Source organism: Cherax quadricarinatus, chromosome 44, assembly GCF_038502225.1.
Source record: "Cherax quadricarinatus isolate ZL_2023a chromosome 44, ASM3850222v1, whole genome shotgun sequence".
NCBI lineage: Eukaryota > Metazoa > Arthropoda > Malacostraca > Decapoda > Parastacidae > Cherax > Cherax quadricarinatus.
In genome coordinates, this window is record NC_091335.1 from 13774325 (window position 1) to 13794487 (window position 20163).

General features: G+C 35.9%; 1 protein-coding gene across 2 annotated transcripts in view; it reads right to left on the reverse strand.

Annotated features, from left to right (window-relative positions):
- Positions 1-10407: 10407 nt before the first annotated feature.
- Positions 10408-20163, reverse strand: part of HDAC11 (Histone deacetylase 11) — a 32558-nt gene continuing 22802 nt past the window's right edge. The window contains exons 5-9 of one of the 2 annotated variants that reach the window (XM_053789127.2): positions 18161-18252; positions 15580-15787; positions 14305-14471; positions 12804-12912; positions 10408-12314 (exon numbers count right to left, since the gene is read on the reverse strand). In XM_053789127.2, coding sequence (XP_053645102.1) covers positions 12150-12314; positions 12804-12912; positions 14305-14471; positions 15580-15787; positions 18161-18252 — 741 coding nt within the window. In that variant the 3' untranslated portion in view covers positions 10408-12149. The remainder of the gene's footprint in view (positions 12315-12803; positions 12913-14304; positions 14472-15579; positions 15788-18160; positions 18253-20163) is intronic. The other variant, XM_053789129.2, reaches the window with a different exon arrangement.

A 20163-nucleotide genomic window follows, 5' to 3' on the forward strand; every position in this document is an offset into this window, starting at 1 on the left:
ACTAATAAATTTCTTTCTTTTCATAAACCCCTCAATACACCACCACTGTTTTTTCCCTCATCTTTCAAACACCCATCAGCCAATAGATTCACTCCCAAATACCTAAATATATTCACTTCCTCCATACTTCCCTCTGACTTTTTACTGCCTAGGCTTTTTCTTACTGTATTCTTATTACCTTCCTCTTTTCTATAATTATCTTTATCTTCCTTTTTTTTTTTTACAGATTTCAGAATTTCTTCACATACCTTCACAACTTATATTCTGAATCTCCCAGAAGCACTGTGTTACTAGCAAGGAGCAACTATGACAACTCCCACTTCACATAAGATTAACTATCTTTCAACTGGGCACCTCTTTTGAATATTATCACTCACTTCTTTTACAATCTTATCTATAAAAATATTAAACTACCAGTATTATCACACTTGCTAAAAGCCTCCTTTTATTGACAAATACTGCCCTTCTCTTCTAAATGTAGTATAGTACATACATGTATATGTACTCTAATCCGAGTCTCACTATCAGTTTAATTCCCTAGGATGAAATTATTATTATTATTATTATTATTATTATTATTGTTATATTTAATTGTTACAAGATGAAGTGTAAAAGGTTGCAAGACAATTAAGGAATCCCTTTAATATAACAATATTTATTGTGAAGAAAGAATTAACTGGTAGGACAAATGTGCAACAGAATTGAGTGAAGTGACACAACACTATACAGCTCATGAATATACATGAGCCAGATATCTCAGTATGGAAGAATCAATTATCTTAAGAGGGAAAGAACGAAGTTTAAAGTGCAGAGAAGCTTGAGTCAAGAAACTAGCTTAAAATGTACTATGTATGCCAGAAAAAAAAAAAGTTGTTTGAGATATAAAATGCTTACAAGATTTTCTATAAAAAATAATTTGATATTTGCTACTCATTATTGTTAACATTCTAAGAATTATAATCTACAAAAACACTTGTTTTTAAATAACATTTACTATAAAAGAAAGAACATTGATACTGATTAAAAAATTGCGTACATTAATAATGTTGTGTGTAAGTATTATATGAAACTACAATGAAGTGCTGTATTTAAGCTTTTAATCAAATCTAACTGATTAGTAAATCCACTCATCCCTGAGCTACTTTAATAACTCCCCAGATCAGTTAGTACTGGGAAATGCATGCATGATAATCTAAATGTATAACAGGAAATTTCAAAATACTTTGTGCAACTTTTCTTAGCAAGAACAAACTAAAAATATACGAGTTACTGTTCCAATTAATTGTACATAAGCAGCCTCAATTACATCTAATTAGAGTACCATAACTAGTATGAAATTCCTTTTTTTATATTTGATATAACTAGGCACATACACACCTTTACAAATTGAGTTTAGGCACTATAGTTTTTAGCTACTTTTACAAGCAAAGTATGAATATATGTGTATTTTAAAATCTATATCACAGTTTCCATAAAGCAGGTAAATTTGATCTGTTATGGAGAGACTTGAAATTTTAAAATCATATAACTTATACTGTATACTGCATATGAGTAACAGAAGGATAGAGAATTCAAATCACATTATTCTCATTCGTCAAGTAAGCATCTCTACAACTGAACTGTATAGTCAAGGAACGTCAAGCATCAGTACTTTACTAAACAGTAAGTTAAGACAATTACACAAAATATTAAACAACGAGACACAGGTTAGACCTGTTATATCTATTATAGTTTCTTGGATAAAATTAAGTAATCAACTTCATAAATATGTACATCCCTTCATTTAATACTTCAAAAAAAATTTGTAGTAAATTCTTAGAATAACCTGTAGGGTTTACATATCTTGTTACTATTCAAAATAATTAAAAATAAAAGACAATAAATATTTTCCATGAAGTTACATTACAAGAATGTGTAAAAACACTGCTTATTTTCATTGCTGAAAGCCCATAATTATGCACAGCACTTTTTTAAGTAAACCATATATGAAAAATATTTTGGGGGGATTATATTTTGCACTGTTATCTCAATGCCATGAATAAGTTGATCATCATAAGTGTAATAATTATGACATTCTCAGTAATGTAACTAGAGCTTCAACAGTAAGTTACTCCAGTATTAGTAAAATGCTTCAGATATTTCTTGTATCTTTTGCTATTAACTTCAAATGATTCTATAGTACATGCTTTACACTGCCATAATATAAGAACATAAGAATGGAGAAACACTGCAGAAGGCCTACTGGCCCATACTTTTGGTGAAATATTACTAAAAGTATACAACATAACTAATAACTAACTATCAGATTTACTATGTATTAGTATGACAAGGACTGAACCATTACATGTATATATCTATGTGTATAGATTGCCTGTTTACAATCTCATTACAAAAAATCCATTAGCTTACCCCTTATGTCCTATCAAGACATTAATGTATTTTTAGACTGATATTTAAATACTGTCAGCAATATACTGGGTATGTTGCCTAGCTCAGAGTAATTACTATTTTACCCTTCTTTGAGAAATAAGGTATGCAATGCCACACATAACTTCGGTTGAAATGTCACATTTTTTTTTTTTTTATCACACTGGCCGATTCCCACCGATTATTTAATTTTTTATGTGGTGACCTGGTAAGCTAGCAGAAGGCCTCTTTTCAAATGACCAAAATTATTATCACATTCATGGGAGGAATGCACCTGGCAGAGCAAGGATAATCAGGTTGAATCTAGGGATGGGAAGGTTAGGTCCAGCTCCTTAGATCAAAAGCCCCTCATTCACATCAAGTATCTTCTCTTGGAAAACAAACACTCCACAGAATAGTTCATCACATGACAGACTCACATCAGGCAAAAATTTTCCCATATCCCCTGACAATGAAAATAATCCCCCATTACCAGAGAGCAAAACTGGTCCAGCATGGAACATTTCTAAAAAGGAATAAATCACAAAAATCACTCAGATCTTTTGTTTTGACTAAACTCATTGCCCATTATATTTAGTTATTATAACAACTTAAGAAATGCTGATTTGAGAGTAGCAATCCCATTAGAAAATACAGTATTATGCAAGCTTCTAAACTTTTATGTAAATATATACACTACATCTATTTATATTAAAATAATTTTTTAAAGAAGTCAACAATATTTACATGCCTCACTACAATATATCATAGAAAGACTAATGTACAGTGCTAGAATTATAGCTGTGTTATTCTATAAAAATTCTACATTAAGATTCGTCTATTGTCTCCAGGATTAAAAGTCTACAATTTACAAAAAGTTATTAAATAATTATTAAATTTTAACAAATTACATTATATAACATTTATTCACTATCAAATTTTATATAGTATCTAAAAAAATATACACAAAAAATAATACAAAATAAAAATTTTCTAATCTGAAACTAAACAAATACTACAAGACTCATACCATATATCTCATGAGTAATATAGGGGTTACTCATATTTTAGGGTAAAACTGAACAATAATGAAGACTACACTTGTAATGTACTGTTTTTTTTATTTGGCTTTGAATATACACAGTTCCCTTTTCTCATGTATATTTCAACTCAGAATAATTCTTCATTTCCCTAATTATTATCACTGAAGGCACCCTTCTCATATGGGATACAATTTTGTATTCACCCCATTGTAGGTTGTATAGCAACACTTGTCCTACAAGTATCTTTTCTGGCAGTAAATTAAACAGTACAAGGGTTCTTCCTTTATAGTCTCCATTTCTTTTCAATTTCACAAAAAAATAGTCACTGTACCATTTAATTTTCAACCAGAAGCTATACAGTATTCTACCTAAGAGATGTAATGTACATATATATGATGTTCCTGATGTGGCAGTTAGGACAGGTGTAAATACATATTCATAATTCATAGCAGGTAGGAAAGGTGCTGCTACACAAAACCTAAAACGGGTAAGACAGATACCATACATAAAACCAAAAAACACAAGACACCAGACCTAGAAGTGGTGTCCTGCCAGATCTGGTTGCTTTTACTGGAAACAATTACTGTAGGAAAAAACTGAATAAGTAATTCTGAGTGAAGCATGCATAAGAAAGAGCAACTGTTCATTGTCAAAAACCCAGCTCAAAAATATAATATAATATAGCATAAGTGGTGGAAGAACCCTTAGTGATTTTATTAGCAGCCAAATGAGCATAAACAGGGAATTGGAGAAATATGATCCATAAGGATTCCACCAGTGTGTAAGGCAGCTGAGTGGAGAGAGAGAGAGACACCAGAGGCTTCATTCTAGAGGCCATCATACCAGAGCTCACACACAAGAGATATGGCAAAGTAGGATATTAATGTATTTCCTTTTCCCCCTTACCATCCTCCTGATAACCAGTACATATATAGTACATACAAGGGCCTGTGTGTGGCTAGCACCAAGTCTGGCTGATCACACCATCCATCAGGAGGCCTGCTCTGGGACTGGAGGACACTGATTCCCAAAACAACCTCCAGGTAACATCTTCACATAACCCACAGCATCCCAAATCCCCATTTAATACCACCCCACCCCTCTTTCTCCTTCCCATCCACTTCTATGTCAATAAAGTTACCCCCATTCTCACCCATCCACTTCCCTTCACTCCAGGGAAGTGGGGAAACTAGGCAGTATTATTGATGATGATGATGATGATGATTATTATGATGATGATGATGATGATGATGATGATGATGATGATGATGATGATGATGATGATGATGATGATGATGATGATGATGATGATGATGATGATGATGATGATGATGATGATGATGATGATGATGATGATGATGATGATGATGATGATGATGATGATGATGATGATGATGATGATGATGATGATGATGATGATGATGATGATGATGATGATGATGATGATGATGATGATGATGATGATGATGATGATGATGATGATGATGATGATGGCGATGATGATGATGATGATGATGATGATGATGATGATGATGATGATGATGATGATGATGATGATGATGATGATGATGATGATGATGATGATGATGATGATGATGATGATGATGATGATGAGCACTCAAGAGGTTTTGTTGACCATTCATATGGTATTTACAAGTCAAGCCATGTATGCCTCAGTTCAAGTGAAATACAAGTGAAAAATAAAATATATACCGGTATGTATTTGTATGTATGCCCAATCATACAATCTAGGCTGGACTGTATCTTTATTTATATATACTGTATATTTATTTATGTATGTATATATTTCTTCTTTCTTTCTTTCAACACCGGCCGTATCCCACCGAGGCAGGGTGGCCCAAAAGGAAAAACGAAAGTTTCTCCTTTTTCATTTAGTAATATATACAGAAGGGGTTACTAGCCCCATGCTCCTGGCATTTTGGTCACCTCATACAACACGCATGGCTTACAGAGAAAGAATTCTGTTCCACTTCCTCATGGAGGTAAGAGGAAATAAACAAAAACAAGAACTAGTAAGAAAATAGAAGAAACCCAGAGGGGTGTGTATATATATATGCCTGTACATGTATGTGTAGTGTGACCTAAGTGTAAGTAGAGGTAGCAAGACGTACCTGAAACCTTGCATGTTTACGAGACAGAAAAATGGACACCAGCAATACTACCATCATGTAAAACAATTACAGGCTTTCGTTTTACACTCACTTGGCAGAACGGTAGTACCTCCCTGGGCGGTTGCTGTCTACCAACCTACTACCTGTAATGTATATATTTATGTATTTAATATTTATTTATTTTTAGGATGACAAGACACATCACTCAAAGTTCTACCATTCACTAAATTATTCATAAAATTAGTTTTCAGGAGCTCTAACTATGGGCAAGACTACATCCATGTACTCATCCATGCAGTTACTGGCCACACCCAGTGATGCTTAACCATGCAAGTCATCCACTTGCTATGCTTTAATGTCAACTATACCTCTATTGCACTCAAGATCAACTAATGACCTTGCTACAAGATTAAAGTCAAGTAAAATTATGAGTATTATAAAGTATATTTCTTCCTTCTTTCAACACACCGGCCGTATCCCACTGAGGCAGGGTGGCCCAAAAAGAAAAAATGAAAGTTTCTCCTTTTACATTTAGTAATATGTACAGAAGAGGTTACTAGCCCCCTTGCTCCCGGCATTTTAGTCACCTCTTACAACACACATGGCGTATGGAGGAAGAATTCTGTTCCACTTCCCCATGGAGGCAAGAGGAAATAAACAAGAACTAGAAAGAAAATAGAAGAAAACCCAGAGGGGTATGTGTATATATGCTTGTACATGCATGTGAAGTGTGACCTAAGTGTAAGTAGAAGTAGCAAGACGTATGTACCTGAAATCTTGCATGTGTATGAGACAATAAAAAGACACCAGCAATCCTACCATCATGTAAAACAATTACAGGCTTCCGTTTTACATTCGCTTGGCAGGACGGTAGTACCTCCCTGGGCGGTTGCTGTCTACCAATCTACTACCTAGATAAAGTATATTTATATACAGTTAATGATAAATGAACTTATGTGACCTTTTCAATATGGATCAATATTTTCACACCATTTAGTTGAACATAAATTAATCCTATTACAGATAACTGATTATCTGGTGATCAGTTATTTGGCTTCCAGGATAATTTGGTGGTCTTCTTCAATCCAACACCTAAACAGAAAATTAAAATAAAAAAATGTGCAAAACAAATGGACCATTAGAAAAGGAATCATTTGGTCTTGTTGACAATCTGGTTCACCATTCCCTAAAGCAGCTAGTTAATACTCTCCTATATACAAAATTCATGTGAGTATGATACAGTATTGCATTTTAAAATTCCCTTTTTTTTTAATGCATTGGCCATCTCCCACTGAGGCAGGGTGACCAAAAACAGTAATGTATACAGAAGAATGGGTTACTAGCCACCTACTTCCTGCATTTTAAAATATTGTATAATAAAAGGTAGTAGGTTGGTAGACAGCAACCACCCAGGGAAGTACTACCGTCCTGCCAGATGACTGTGAAACAAAAACCTGTAACTGTTTTGCATGATGGTAGGATTGCTGGTTTCTTTTTCTGTCTCATAAACACGCTAAGATAACAGGGATATCTTGCTACTCCTACTTACACTTTGGTCACACTTCACAGACACGCACATGCATATATATATATACATACATCTAGGTTTTTCTCCTTTTTCTAAATAGCTCTTGTTCTTTTTTATTTCTTCTATTGTCCATGGGGAAGTGGAAAAGAATCTTTCCTCCGTAAGCCATGCGTGTCGTATGAGGCGACTAAAATGCCGGGAGCAATGGGCTAGTAACCCCTTCTCCTGTATACAATTACTAAAAAAGAGAAGAAGAAAAACTTTATAAAACTGGGTTGCTTAAATGTGCGTGGATGTAGTGCGGATGACAAGAAACAGATGATTGCTGATGTTATGAATGAAAAGAAGTTGGATGTCCTGGCCCTAAGCGAAACAAAGCTGAAGGGGGTAGGAGAGTTTCAGTGGGGGGAAATAAATGGGATTAAATCTGGAGTATCTGAGAGAGTTAGAGCAAAGGAAGGGGTAGCAGTAATGTTAAATGATCAGTTATGGAAGGAGAAAAGAGAATATGAATGTGTAAATTCAAGAATTATGTGGATTAAAGTCAAGGTTGGATGCGAGAAGTGGGTCATAATAAGCGTGTATGCACCTGGAGAAGAGAGGAATGCAGAGGAGAGAGAGAGATTTTGGGAGATGTTAAGTGAATGTATAGGAGCCTTTGAACCAAGTGAGAGAGTAATTGTGGTAGGGGACTTGAATGCTAAAGTAGGAGAAACTTTTAGAGAGGGTGTGGTAGGTAAGTTTGGGGTGCCAGGTGTAAATGATAATGGGAGCCCTTTGATTGAACTTTGTATAGAAAGGGGTTTAGTTATAGGTAATACATATTTTAAGAAAAAGAGGATAAATAAGTATACACGATATGATGTAGGGCGAAATGACAGTAGTTTGTTGGATTATGTATTGGTAGATAAAAGACTGTTGAGTAGACTTCAGGATGTACATGTTTATAGAGGGGCCACAGATATATCTGATCACTTTCTAGTTGTAGCTACACTGAGAGTAAAAGGTAGATGGGATACAAGGAGAATAGAAGCATCAGGGAAGAGAGAGGTGAAGGTTTATAAACTAAAAGAGGAGGCAGTTAGGGTAAGATATAAACAGCTATTGGAGGATAGATGGGCTAATGAGAGCATAGGCAATGGGGTCGAAGAGGTATGGGGTAGGTTTAAAAATGTAGTGTTAGAGTGTTCAGCAGAAGTTTGTGGTTACAGGAAAGTGGGTGCAGGAGGGAAGAGGAGCGATTGGTGGAATGATGATGTAAAGAGAGTAGTAAGGGAGAAAAAGTTAGCATATGAGAAGTTTTTACAAAGTAGAAGTGATGCAAGGAGGGAAGAGTATATGGAGAAAAAGAGAGAAGTTAAGAGAGTGGTGAAGCAATGTAAAAAGAGAGCAAATGAGAGAGTGGGTGAGATGTTATCAACAAATTTTGTTGAAAATAAGAAAAAGTTTTGGAGTGAGATTAACAAGTTAAGAAAGCCTAGAGAACAAATGGATTTGTCAGTTAAAAATAGGAGAGGAGAGTTATTAAATGGAGAGTTAGAGGTATTGGGAAGATGGAAGGAATATTTTGAGGAATTGTTAAATGTTGATGAAGATAGGGAAGCTGTGATTTCGTGTATAGGGCAAGGAGGAATAACATCTTGTAGGAGTGAGGAAGAGCCAGTTGTGAGTGTGGGGGAAGTTCGTGAGGCAGTAGGCAAAATGAAAGGGGGTAAGGCAGCCGGGATTGATGGGATAAAGATAGAAATGTTAAAAGCAGGTGGGGATATAGTTTTGGAGTGGTTGGTGCAATTATTTAATAAATGTATGGAAGAGGGTAAGGTACCTAGGGATTGGCAGAGAGCATGCATAGTTCCTTTGTATAAAGGCAAAGGGGATAAAAGAGAGTGCAAAAATTATAGGGGGATAAGTCTGTTGAGTGTACCTGGTAAAGTGTATGGTAGAGTTATAATTGAAAGAATTAAGAGTAAGACGGAGAATAGGATAGCAGATGAACAAGGAGGCTTTAGGAAAGGTAGGGGGTGTGTGGACCAGGTGTTTACAGTGAAACATATAAGTGAACAGTATTTAGATAAGGCTAAAGAGGTCTTTGTGGCATTTATGGATTTGGAAAAGGCATATGACAGGGTGGATAGGGGGGCAATGTGGCAGATGTTGCAAGTGTATGGTGTAGGAGGTAGGTTACTGAAAGCAGTGAAGAGTTTTTACGAGGATAGTGAGGCTCAAGTTAGAGTATGTAGGAAAGAAGGAAATTTTTTCCCAGTAAAAGTAGGCCTTAGACAAGGATGTGTGATGTCACCGTGGTTGTTTAATATATTTATAGATGGGGTTGTAAGAGAAGTAAATGCGAGGGTCTTGGCAAGAGGCGTGGAGTTAAAAGATAAAGAATCACACACAAAGTGGGAGTTGTCACAGCTGCTCTTTGCTGATGACACTGTGCTCTTGGGAGATTCTGAAGAGAAGTTGCAGAGATTGGTGGATGAATTTGGTAGGGTGTGCAAAAGAAGAAAATTAAAGGTGAATACAGGAAAGAGTAAGGTTATGAGGATAACAAAAAGATTAGGTGATGAAAGATTGAATATCAGATTGGAGGGAGAGAGTATGGAGGAGGTGAATGTATTCAGATATTTGGGAGTGGACGTGTCAGCGGATGGGTCTATGAAAGATGAGGTGAATCATAGAATTGATGAGGGAAAAAGAGTGAGTGGTGCACTTAGGAGTCTGTGGAGACAAAGAACTTTGTCCTTGGAGGCAAAGAGGGGAATGTATGAGAGTATAGTTTTACCAACGCTCTTATATGGGTGTGAAGCGTGGGTGATGAATGTTGCAGCGAGGAGATGGCTGGAGGCAGTGGAGATGTCATGTCTGAGGGCAATGTGTGGTGTGAATATAATGCAGAGAATTCGTAGTTTGGAAGTTAGGAGGAGGTGCGGGATTACCAAAACTGTTGTCCAGAGGGCTGAGGAAGGGTTGTTGAGGTGGTTCGGACATGTAGAGAGAATGGAGCGAAACAGAATGACTTCAAGAGTGTATCAGTCTGTAGTGGAAGGAAGGCGGGGTAGGGGTCGGCCTAGGAAGGGTTGGAGGGAGGGGGTAAAGGAGGTTTTGTGTGCGAGGGGCTTGGACTTCCAGCAGGCATGCGTGAGCGTGTTTGATAGGAGTGAATGGAGACAAATGGTTTTTAATACTTGACGTGCTGTTGGAGTGTGAGCAAAGTAACATTTATGAAGGGATTCAGGGAAACCGGCAGGCCGGACTTGAGTCCTGGAGATGGGAAGTACAGTGCCTGCACTCTGAAGGAGGGGTGTTAATGTTGCAGTTTAAAAACTGTAGTGTAAAGCACCCTTCTGGCAAGACAGTGATGGAGTGAATGATGGTGAAAGTTTTTCTTTTTCGGGCCACCCTGCCTTGGTGGGAATCGGCCGGTGTGATAATAAAAAATAAATAAAAGAATAATTCAACTACTGGTAATAGTGAGATAGTCACCATAATTTTAAGAGATTCTCAAACCAAAACTAGACATTACTTGCAAGTCTTGAGTCATGAAATTGTGATAACATAATTGTAAACAACACGCAGAAAGGGTGATATTTGATCCCATGACACGCCAGTCCTAAAACCAGCAGGCCAGTGTGTTAACTACTGTTCCATGCAAGCCTAAACAATTCATCTAACTAGATACATCTGTACTGTTATATTTCTGTCTTAGTATCCCAGCATGGATCCACTGTGACCACAATGCAGATTTTTAGATGAATCTCACACCAACATGGCTGTGGCAAGCTGTAACTCAAGCCCCATCAAAGCCAGTAGGGTGAGACATATACATATATTGATGTCATATGTTCACATACTGGTGAATAATAAACAGGCACCTAGAGCAGGTGTTAACTGACTACTGTGTGTCATGCCCTAAGGAGTGACAAACAGTCCTATCTTAGATAGGACTGGGTTTTGAAATAACCTGAGGAAGGATAACAGCCTGTAAATTACATGGTAAAAAAAAATGTTGGTTTATTAATCCTGGAAAGATATAAACCCAAAATAAATAAAGGATGCCAAGCAATGTGGCTTATATCCACTTGAACCCATATATGGTAGGTCATCCTCAAGGATGTGGCCCAAAAGCTGACCAACTCCTAGGTATCTATTTACCACTAGATGAGTTGAAGCAGCAGGTGTTAAAAGACTTGCAAAATATATTTTGCCCCAACCAGGATTGAATCTGGGTCCTTTCAGTTGTGAGATGAATGCTCTACCACTGAGCTACCCAACATCTTGATTCAATACTTGTTTTAAATTTTGTCTTACCTACATCAACTATTAACATCTTTGTCTTGTACCACAGCAGCTATAAAAGCAAGTCATCTTGTCACAATATCAGCTGACAATTTTGTCTCAAATGACAGGTAAGGCAGATACACATCTCATAGGTAATACAGTATAGTATAGTTTGCACAGTATATATGAGATGCATATATATTTTTGTTATTTTTTCCAAAAGAGCAAAAGCATTTTTTGCACTTTCATTTTCCATTTTGATTATACAGTATGTGTGTTTTTATTTATTTTGCATTTTGATAATACTGTTTATATACCAGCACTGTATAAAATGTACATATAAAAAGGCAGAGGTGAGAGCTAAATCACTCCCTTAAAACACTATAGCAAATTTTCACTATTTATAATTATACACATTCTTTGAAAGGAGCAGTACTAATATGTATCCTGTTTGTGTAAACCAAACACACATACAATATACTGGATATATAAAGTAAATCCTAAAATATGAGTGTTATTAAGTATGAAGCAAAATTCAGTAAAGAGCAGGGTGATAGAGCTCTTATACTGTAATATTATATCTATATAATGTTCATATCACTTCAAAGCTGTGCATTCAATACTTTTAAATGCTAAAATTTTTTATCCACATTCCTGGTAAAACATATTACAAAAATTTAAAATGCTGTACATACCAATAATAAAAAGCATATTAAGTGAATAGAGTAGAGCCTGCAGTACACTTCCTGAATGAGGGCACTAGTGAGATGACATATCAATTAGTGACTTCTTGTTGAGGTTGGCTATTGAGTCTGCAATAACAGCTGCTGTCACACGCTGGTAGCCTCCACTGGTTAACATGACAATTGGGATACTTCGCTGTCGTACCTTTTGAAATACTATTTCATCCCTTTCAATAATACCCTGGAAATACAGTGATAAATCAACTAAATATATTTCTCATTTGAAAGGGAATGTACATCATTTATTTCTTAAATTTTATACTTAATGTTTATATACATACTTCAATAACCATAAATATTATTTGTTACTCATTTACTTGAAAACTATGTAAAGAATAGTTCAATCTTCAGAGAAAAATGTTTCTTGGGAAATAACAGTGATGAAACCCACCAGTAATGGTGTTTCATTAATTCTGCGAGTGACACATGAAAAGTAATGCCATGGGAACTATCACAATAAAGAACGCTGTCACACTATTCTGGTATTCAAGGTAAAAACAGTGGAAAAGCAGAACTATGTTACCTACTTCTCTGTGGAAAGACTTTAATGAAACTAGGATGGAATAGCTAAAGAAGAACAAATTATGGATATTAAATACCATTAGAATAGGCATACAGGGATGACTCTTAGCTGTATATGTTGAAAAAATAAAATAAAATTGCCACATACCTGTTTGGAAACAGAGAGGAGACCTAAACAGTCACCCTCCATTATGTCAGTTCCAGCATTGTAAATCACCACTTGGGGATTAAACTCATTGAGGGCTCCTTCTACATGCCTGTAATTGAAGATCTGGTGTATGTATTCTTCTGTTCTAACACAGTATGGTAAAACAATATATAAGGTGTTGTGCAGCAGAAATAAATAAGTACTACCATGGCCAAAATCTGGGTTATTGAACAAATTGTTTCCTTACTGTTCCATCTCTTATTAGGAATGTTTACATATTCTATTCTGCATCTGTAAATTAGGCTCAGAGCCCCATAAAAAGTAATGATAATGAGAGCTTCATTACTCTGATCTCTCTCAGCCTGCATTTTTCTCAGTCTTTTGAATTTATCACTCATTCTTTTCTACTGTGCAAAGCCTCATATATGCATTATTTTCCAAATTACATTTTTGCCATGTAACATATTTCCTTCTAGTTACAATAAATTATTTACTATTAAAGTTAAAAAAAATACACATTAAACTTAAGTTTTTAACCCAGCAACTTCGCTTAAATTAAAAAATTTTGTGCATTCTCTCCAAGATATTCTTTAAGAGAGTATCCTCAGGGAAAGGGACATGGCACATTGGACACTTTATTGACTTTTCAGCCCTTGGACTCTGATCATTTCAAATACATCCAAGGTCCGAAATGTCTTTAAACCTTAAACTGTCCAAACGTAGATCTATCAACATCTGAAAATATGTAAAAAAACTTAGTTTTTTTTTTTTACATTTGAAAGCATAAAAAAAACTTTGATCTACGTTTTTTTTTATAGAAAATGTGTAAAAAACATAGATCTACTTTTGGAGCACTACGCATGTGAACGTACATCTATGTTTGGACAGTTTAAGGGTTAGTAAAGGCATTTTAAGTGAGTGCATTTGTGTCCATATTCCTTAAGTCACTGCCAGCCATTTGCCTTCTTACTACAAAGAATCCTCAATTAGAACCTTACCTAAACACTTCACCCCTCCACTTACAGGTTTTTTGAAGGAAAACTTGAAATCACTTGCTGTAAAATTTTGTATACAGCAGTCACTGGCACAGAGATATAGACAGTAGTTACTTCCACAGAGGTATAGAAAGCAGTCACTTGCACAGAGATACAGACCACAGTCACTTGCACAGAGATACAGACAGCAGTCACTTGATAAAGATTTTATTTCTTTGCAAAGGTTACAATGTGTAATTATAATTTTGATTTGTTAAGTACAAAGAAAGCCACTAACATGCCGGGGCATTTTGAACAGACAGATATACAGACAGTAGTCACTTGTAAAGAGATACAGACAGCAGTCACTTGTGCAGATATAGACAGCATTCACTTGCACAGGCACTATATGACCTCTATGGGGTTTAGCACTCCCCTGATAAAAAAAAAAAGTGGAATAAAGGCACAGACTAGATACTCTAAAACTAGACGGGATATGACCGATATACAAATACATAATAACTTACGTAGTAACTCTTTCAAGATAGTCCTCATCTTCGGTGTATGCAAAAAGTTCAATCTTACGGCTAATTGCTTTTTTTGCATATGTGTCATTAGGATATATATACTTGTTATACATATCAAGGATGTAGATATCCTTACGTCCCATGAAGTCCCGCTCGTGGCCATTACCCTGTTGACACGAGATGATGGTTAAAAAAATAAAAATTAACGAGGTATAGCAGTTAGCCATTACCCAAACCACTAAACATTCAAAGCTAGTGCAGAGCTTAAAAATAGAGTAATGTACTGTATAGGGCATATCACCCAGCACAACTTCGAATGAAATTTTTTTTTTTTTTTCAACAAGTCAGCTGTCTCCCACCAAGGCAGGGTGACCCAAAAAGAAAGAAAATCCCCTAAATGAAAATACTTTCATCACTCAACACTTCCCCCTCACACATAATCACTGTTTTTGCAGAGGTGCTCAGAATACAACAGTTTAGAAGCATATACGTATAAAGATACATAACATATCCCTACAAACTGTCAATATCCCAAACCCCTCCTTTAAAGTGCAGGCATTGTACTTCCCATTTCCAGGACTCAAGTCCAGCTATATAAAAATAACGGTTTCCCTGAATCCCTTCACTAAATATTACCCTGCTCACACTCCAACAGCTCATCAGATCCCAAAAACCATTCGTCTCCATTCACTCCTATCTAATACGCTCATGCACGCTTGCTGGAAGTTCAAGCGCCTTGCCCATGAAACCTTTACCCCCTCCCTCCAACCTTTTCGAGGACGACCCCTACCCCGCCTTCCTTCCCCTACAGATTTATATGCTCTCCATGTCATTCTACTTTGATCCATTCTCTCTAAATAACCAAACCACCTCAACAACCTCTCTTCAGCCCTCTGACTAATACTTTTATTAACTCCACACCTTCTCCTAATTTCCACACTTCGAATTCTCTGCATAATATTTACACCACACATTGCCCTTAGACAGGACATCTCCATTGCCTCCAACCGCCTCCTCGCTGCAGCATTTACAACCCAAGCTTCACATCCATATAAGTATGTTGGTGCCATTATACTTTCATGTATTCACTTCTTTGCCTCCAATGATAATGTTTTTTGTCTCCACATATACCTCAACGTACCTCAACACTACATAAAAATGTGGGAGAAAGGAGGACAAGAGAGGCAATATTCATTACAGTAAACATTTTTCTCTCTAAAACATATTCTGGTACTGTATAAGAAACCTTGAACCATTCTGAAATTTTCTTATTACCTGATGTGCATCTAGATCGATGATCATAACTCTCTCAATGTTGGAATAGTGGTTGAGGATGAAATGCACTGTGAGGGTAATGTCAGCGTATGCACAAAACCCGCCACCTTTATTTCCCCAGCAATGGTGAAATCCTCCTCCAACATTAATTGACCAGCCACGCTCAACAGCCAGTTTTCCAGCCAAAACACTCCCTCCAGTTTGATACCTGAGGAGTTAAAAAAATAAAACAGAATTTTCTAAATAACACTTTTTCATTAATGGCTAAACTGAGTGAGTTTTGGCTTACAAGAAATAATAAATAAAGCTGAAACTTTACAAATTATTATTTTAATATTAATGAGAAAGCATTTAAGTTGACAATACAAAAATGTGAAGAATATTTCAAATTCATTTAATATTATACAGTAGTACCTTGACTTACGAGTTTAATTCGTTCCGTGACCCAGCTCATAATTCAATTTACTCTTATATCAAATCAATTTTCCTCATTGAAATTAATTACAATGCCATTAATCCGTTCCAGCCCCCCCAAAAAAAAAAAAAAAATTTTTGTTACAGATTTTTAAATAAGAAAAATGTATTTATAAATAAGAAATGATTTTTGCCTTTTTTGCCAGGTCCAAGTAATGTTTTAGAAATGTTGGAGTATATATGAAACTCCTTGAAGCACTGTGTAAGATGAGTGTCGCTCCACTGCTGACAGTGCAGCAATGGTGACATCTGATGATTGTGCACTGCCTTGGCTTTATTGTTCACTGTTACACATAAACATGTCTGTTTATCTGTTTGTTTCTGTCTATCTGCTTGTTTCTATCTATTTGTCTATCTGTCTGTCTGTCTAGCTCTGTCTGTATATATCAGTCTCTGCTTATCTGTCCTTCTGTCTTCTTGTCTCTCTACTTGTCTCTCTGTCACAGAGAGAGAGCCGCTCATGAACCAATAGGTATTACACATGATGCAGAGTCATCACCTCTGATTCCTGAACAAGTGAAAATGTGTATTACTTGCTAGTCATGCTTATTATGCCTTATATCTATAAGCATAGTATAGCACTGTGTCTGGATTTTCTGGGTTATCCTAGGTAATTTACATTATAACTGTATTTATGTGTACCTGTGAGATAGAGACAGATAGACAGAGACAGACAGAGATAGACACACAGATAGACATAGATAGATACAGACAGACAAAAGGAGATAGAGACAGCCAAAGCAAATCAGCCAGCCAGCCAGCTGGCCACCCAACCAGCCAGCCTGCTGAACATGTATTACACATGTTCCAGAATTGTTTCTCTTTAGTTACAGCATATGTTATAGAACATTCTGGTAGGATGACACTACCAGTGGTATCAAAATTGAGAGGACGTGGCACATTGGTTATTATCGAGGTTTTTGATATTTCCTCAGTATCTCCTGCGAGTGGCGGCGTATCTGAAGCTCACACGTAACTCGGATTTTGGTTCGCAACTCAAAGCAAAAAATCGACCAAGTGACAGCTCATAACTCGGAAAACTCGTAAATTGGGGCACTTATAAGTCAAGGTACCACTGTAAATAGAATACAAGTGCATTAAGCTTACGTTAAATATGCATGAAGCTAACAGAATATAGTGATTAACTAATTGTCAACCAAAATATACTGCTGTATGGTATATGCTTAGTTTATGAAAGTAAGCTTTTTTTTTCAGATGGGAGTAAATTTATATAAGTAAGTGTAAAAATAGCAAAATACATGATAATGCAAGGTAAAGAAAATGCTCCTGTTAATTTGCCTTGTCATCAATGCTGTAAAACCAGATTTCTTACAGATATGGGTTGAAACAGTAAGTGGCCTATCTAGGATTGCTGTAGATCTATGATCTGTGATAAATTAAAATTATGGCATGCCATTGTTAATATTTTCAAATCAGTATGACTATACGCTATTCCTGTGCATTCATTACACACACATTTACATACTACACTCCCTTATAGTTTCATGGGTTTTCTTATTCACAGATTTCAATTATTCAACTCTTATTCTGATAAGTAACCTGCTAATGGATTCAATTATCCAACTATTTTGGCTCCTTAACTTTCCCATGCTTAAGTCTCTTTTCCTTCTGGTCATTATTTCTTACGAATGTCAATTTTAACCAAATTAAAGTGACATATTACAGACATATACAGTGGACCCCCGGTTAACGATAGTTTTTCACTCCAGAAGTATGTTCAGGTGCCAGTAGTGACCGAATTTGTTCCCATAAGGAATATTGTGAAGTAGATTAGTCCATTTCAGACCCCCAAACATACGCGTACAAACGCACTTACATAAATACACTTACATAATTGGTCGCATTTGGAGGTGATCGTTATGCGGGGGTCCACTGTATTATCTAAGAGCACAAAATAAACCTAAATCTGAAACAAAATTTATTTTGCACACTTTTCTTTCTTCAACACATTGGCCGTCTCCCACCAAGGCAGGGCTTTTAGTTTTGTGGGACCTCTAGGAACATAACTCCCATCAAATTTGTGAATTTGCACAGCTGACTGCATTCTTTTACATTTTATATTGTTTTGCAATATGACTCAACCTACCTGAATGGCTTCAGGACTCTCTTTTGTAGAACCATATTGGGTAAAAGTGCTGCTGGTGCAACTTCAGTTATTTTAGCTACATTGATACTCCACTGAAAAACAGAAACAGTGACTTTATTAAGACAGTTTCAGCCAGCTTGAAATCTATGTTAGAAATAGATGTACAGTATTTGGTTATCTGGAGAGGTATTCCCTGCCCCTGATAACTCCTACCTCATTAACCCCTCCCTCCTCTCCTAACAAAATAACAATCATACAAGAAAGTACAGGAAAGTAGCTATAGCTAAAAACTTTCTGGGTAACCAAGTTTAACCAAGACTAGAAAACACATGTAGATTTAAGGAGTAGATATAATAAGTTTAAGTTTTTTCATTAAGTGCTGCTTCAATGTATAATAATCAAACTGTTAAAAGCTTCTGCAAACTAAAAAGCTGCAGCATATTTTTAACCCTTTCAGGGTCCAGAGGCCAAATTTCAAAGTGTGCACCAGGGTTCAAGAATTTAAAAAAAAAGTTATTTTTTCTTATGAAATGGTAGAGAATCTTTTTCTGAAGGTAATAAAACAAAAAGTAAAAAGTACAAAATTTGATGGAAAACTGACGAAATTATGCTCTCACGAATTTTGATGTGTCAGCGATATTTATGCACTGGCAATTTTGCCAAATTTGACTCTCATTTTAGGCCAATTACATTATTCCAGTAGACCAAATTCTTAGCTATTTCACTAGTATTACTTCTATTCTATCAATTGAGCACAAGAAATCGCCATGCCAACTGTTTCAACTACAAAATAAAGTGATCGGAAAATGGTAATTTGGCCAATTTAACGCAAAGTTCCAAGTATTCCAATTTCAAAATAGTGTCCAGAATAAACAATGCAGGCATTCCTGGCATTAAACTAACATTTCCTCTGTTCATTAGTTACATTTTGAGGCTTTACAAATGAATTCCATTTTGATTTTTTATTCACATAATGAATTTTTATTCAAACTAAAAAATAGAAGATTTACTGTCATGCAATATTGTAATAATTGTATAAATAATATCATCACATTTGTGAACGTATATTAGACCCACCAGCTGGTGTGTATTAGACGTGTGAGGTCATTTGTTTACTCTTGAACATCGGCAAAAATTTAACATTTCCTCTACTTTGAGCTCAGTTTCAACCATTTCCAGTACTAAAACCAATCAAAATCATCTCAATTTCTGTAATATATCTTTCATTCTATCAAATGAGACCAAGAAATTGCAAATACAACTATAAAAAACATATGAAAAAACACTGCAAAGTCATTGTTTTAATCGAAAATTACGGTCTCAGTTTTTTCCTCATTATGCACTGTGTGCTGCAGGATTTGTTATATGTGGTGCACACATACCACATAGATGTATTCTCTCATATCCAGGCCCAAATTTACCGCTCACATCTTATCAGAGTGAGCTGAGTTCATGGCATAGTTCTATGGTTTGGACCCTCATCTCAAAGCCATAGATCTATGGCACGGACCCTGAAAGGGTTAATAAAATATAGTATTAACCCTTTGAGGGTCAACAGGCCCTCTCCGAGACTTGTTCTCAGGGTCAGCCAAATTTAAAAAAAAAAAAAAATATTTTTTCTTATGAAAAGATAGAGAATCTTTTCCCGATCATAATGACACCAAAAGTATGAAATTTGATGGAAAACTTATGGAATTATGCTCTCGCGAAGTTAGCAGTCTCGACGATGTTTACGCAGCGGCGATTTTGCCCATTTTGAGCCCTATTTTCGGCCAATTCCAATGTATTATTCGACAGAAATCACAACTATTTTGCTAGAACTCCGTTTTTTCTATCGAATGAGTACAAGAAACCACCCATTTACCAATTTCAACTATCCAATAAAGTGGTCAGAATTTAGCAATTTTGCCAATTTCACACAAATTTCAAAAGATGCCAATTTCCGAATAGGGTCCAGAATAAACAAGAAAGACATTCCTGGCACTAAAATAACAAGTTCTCTG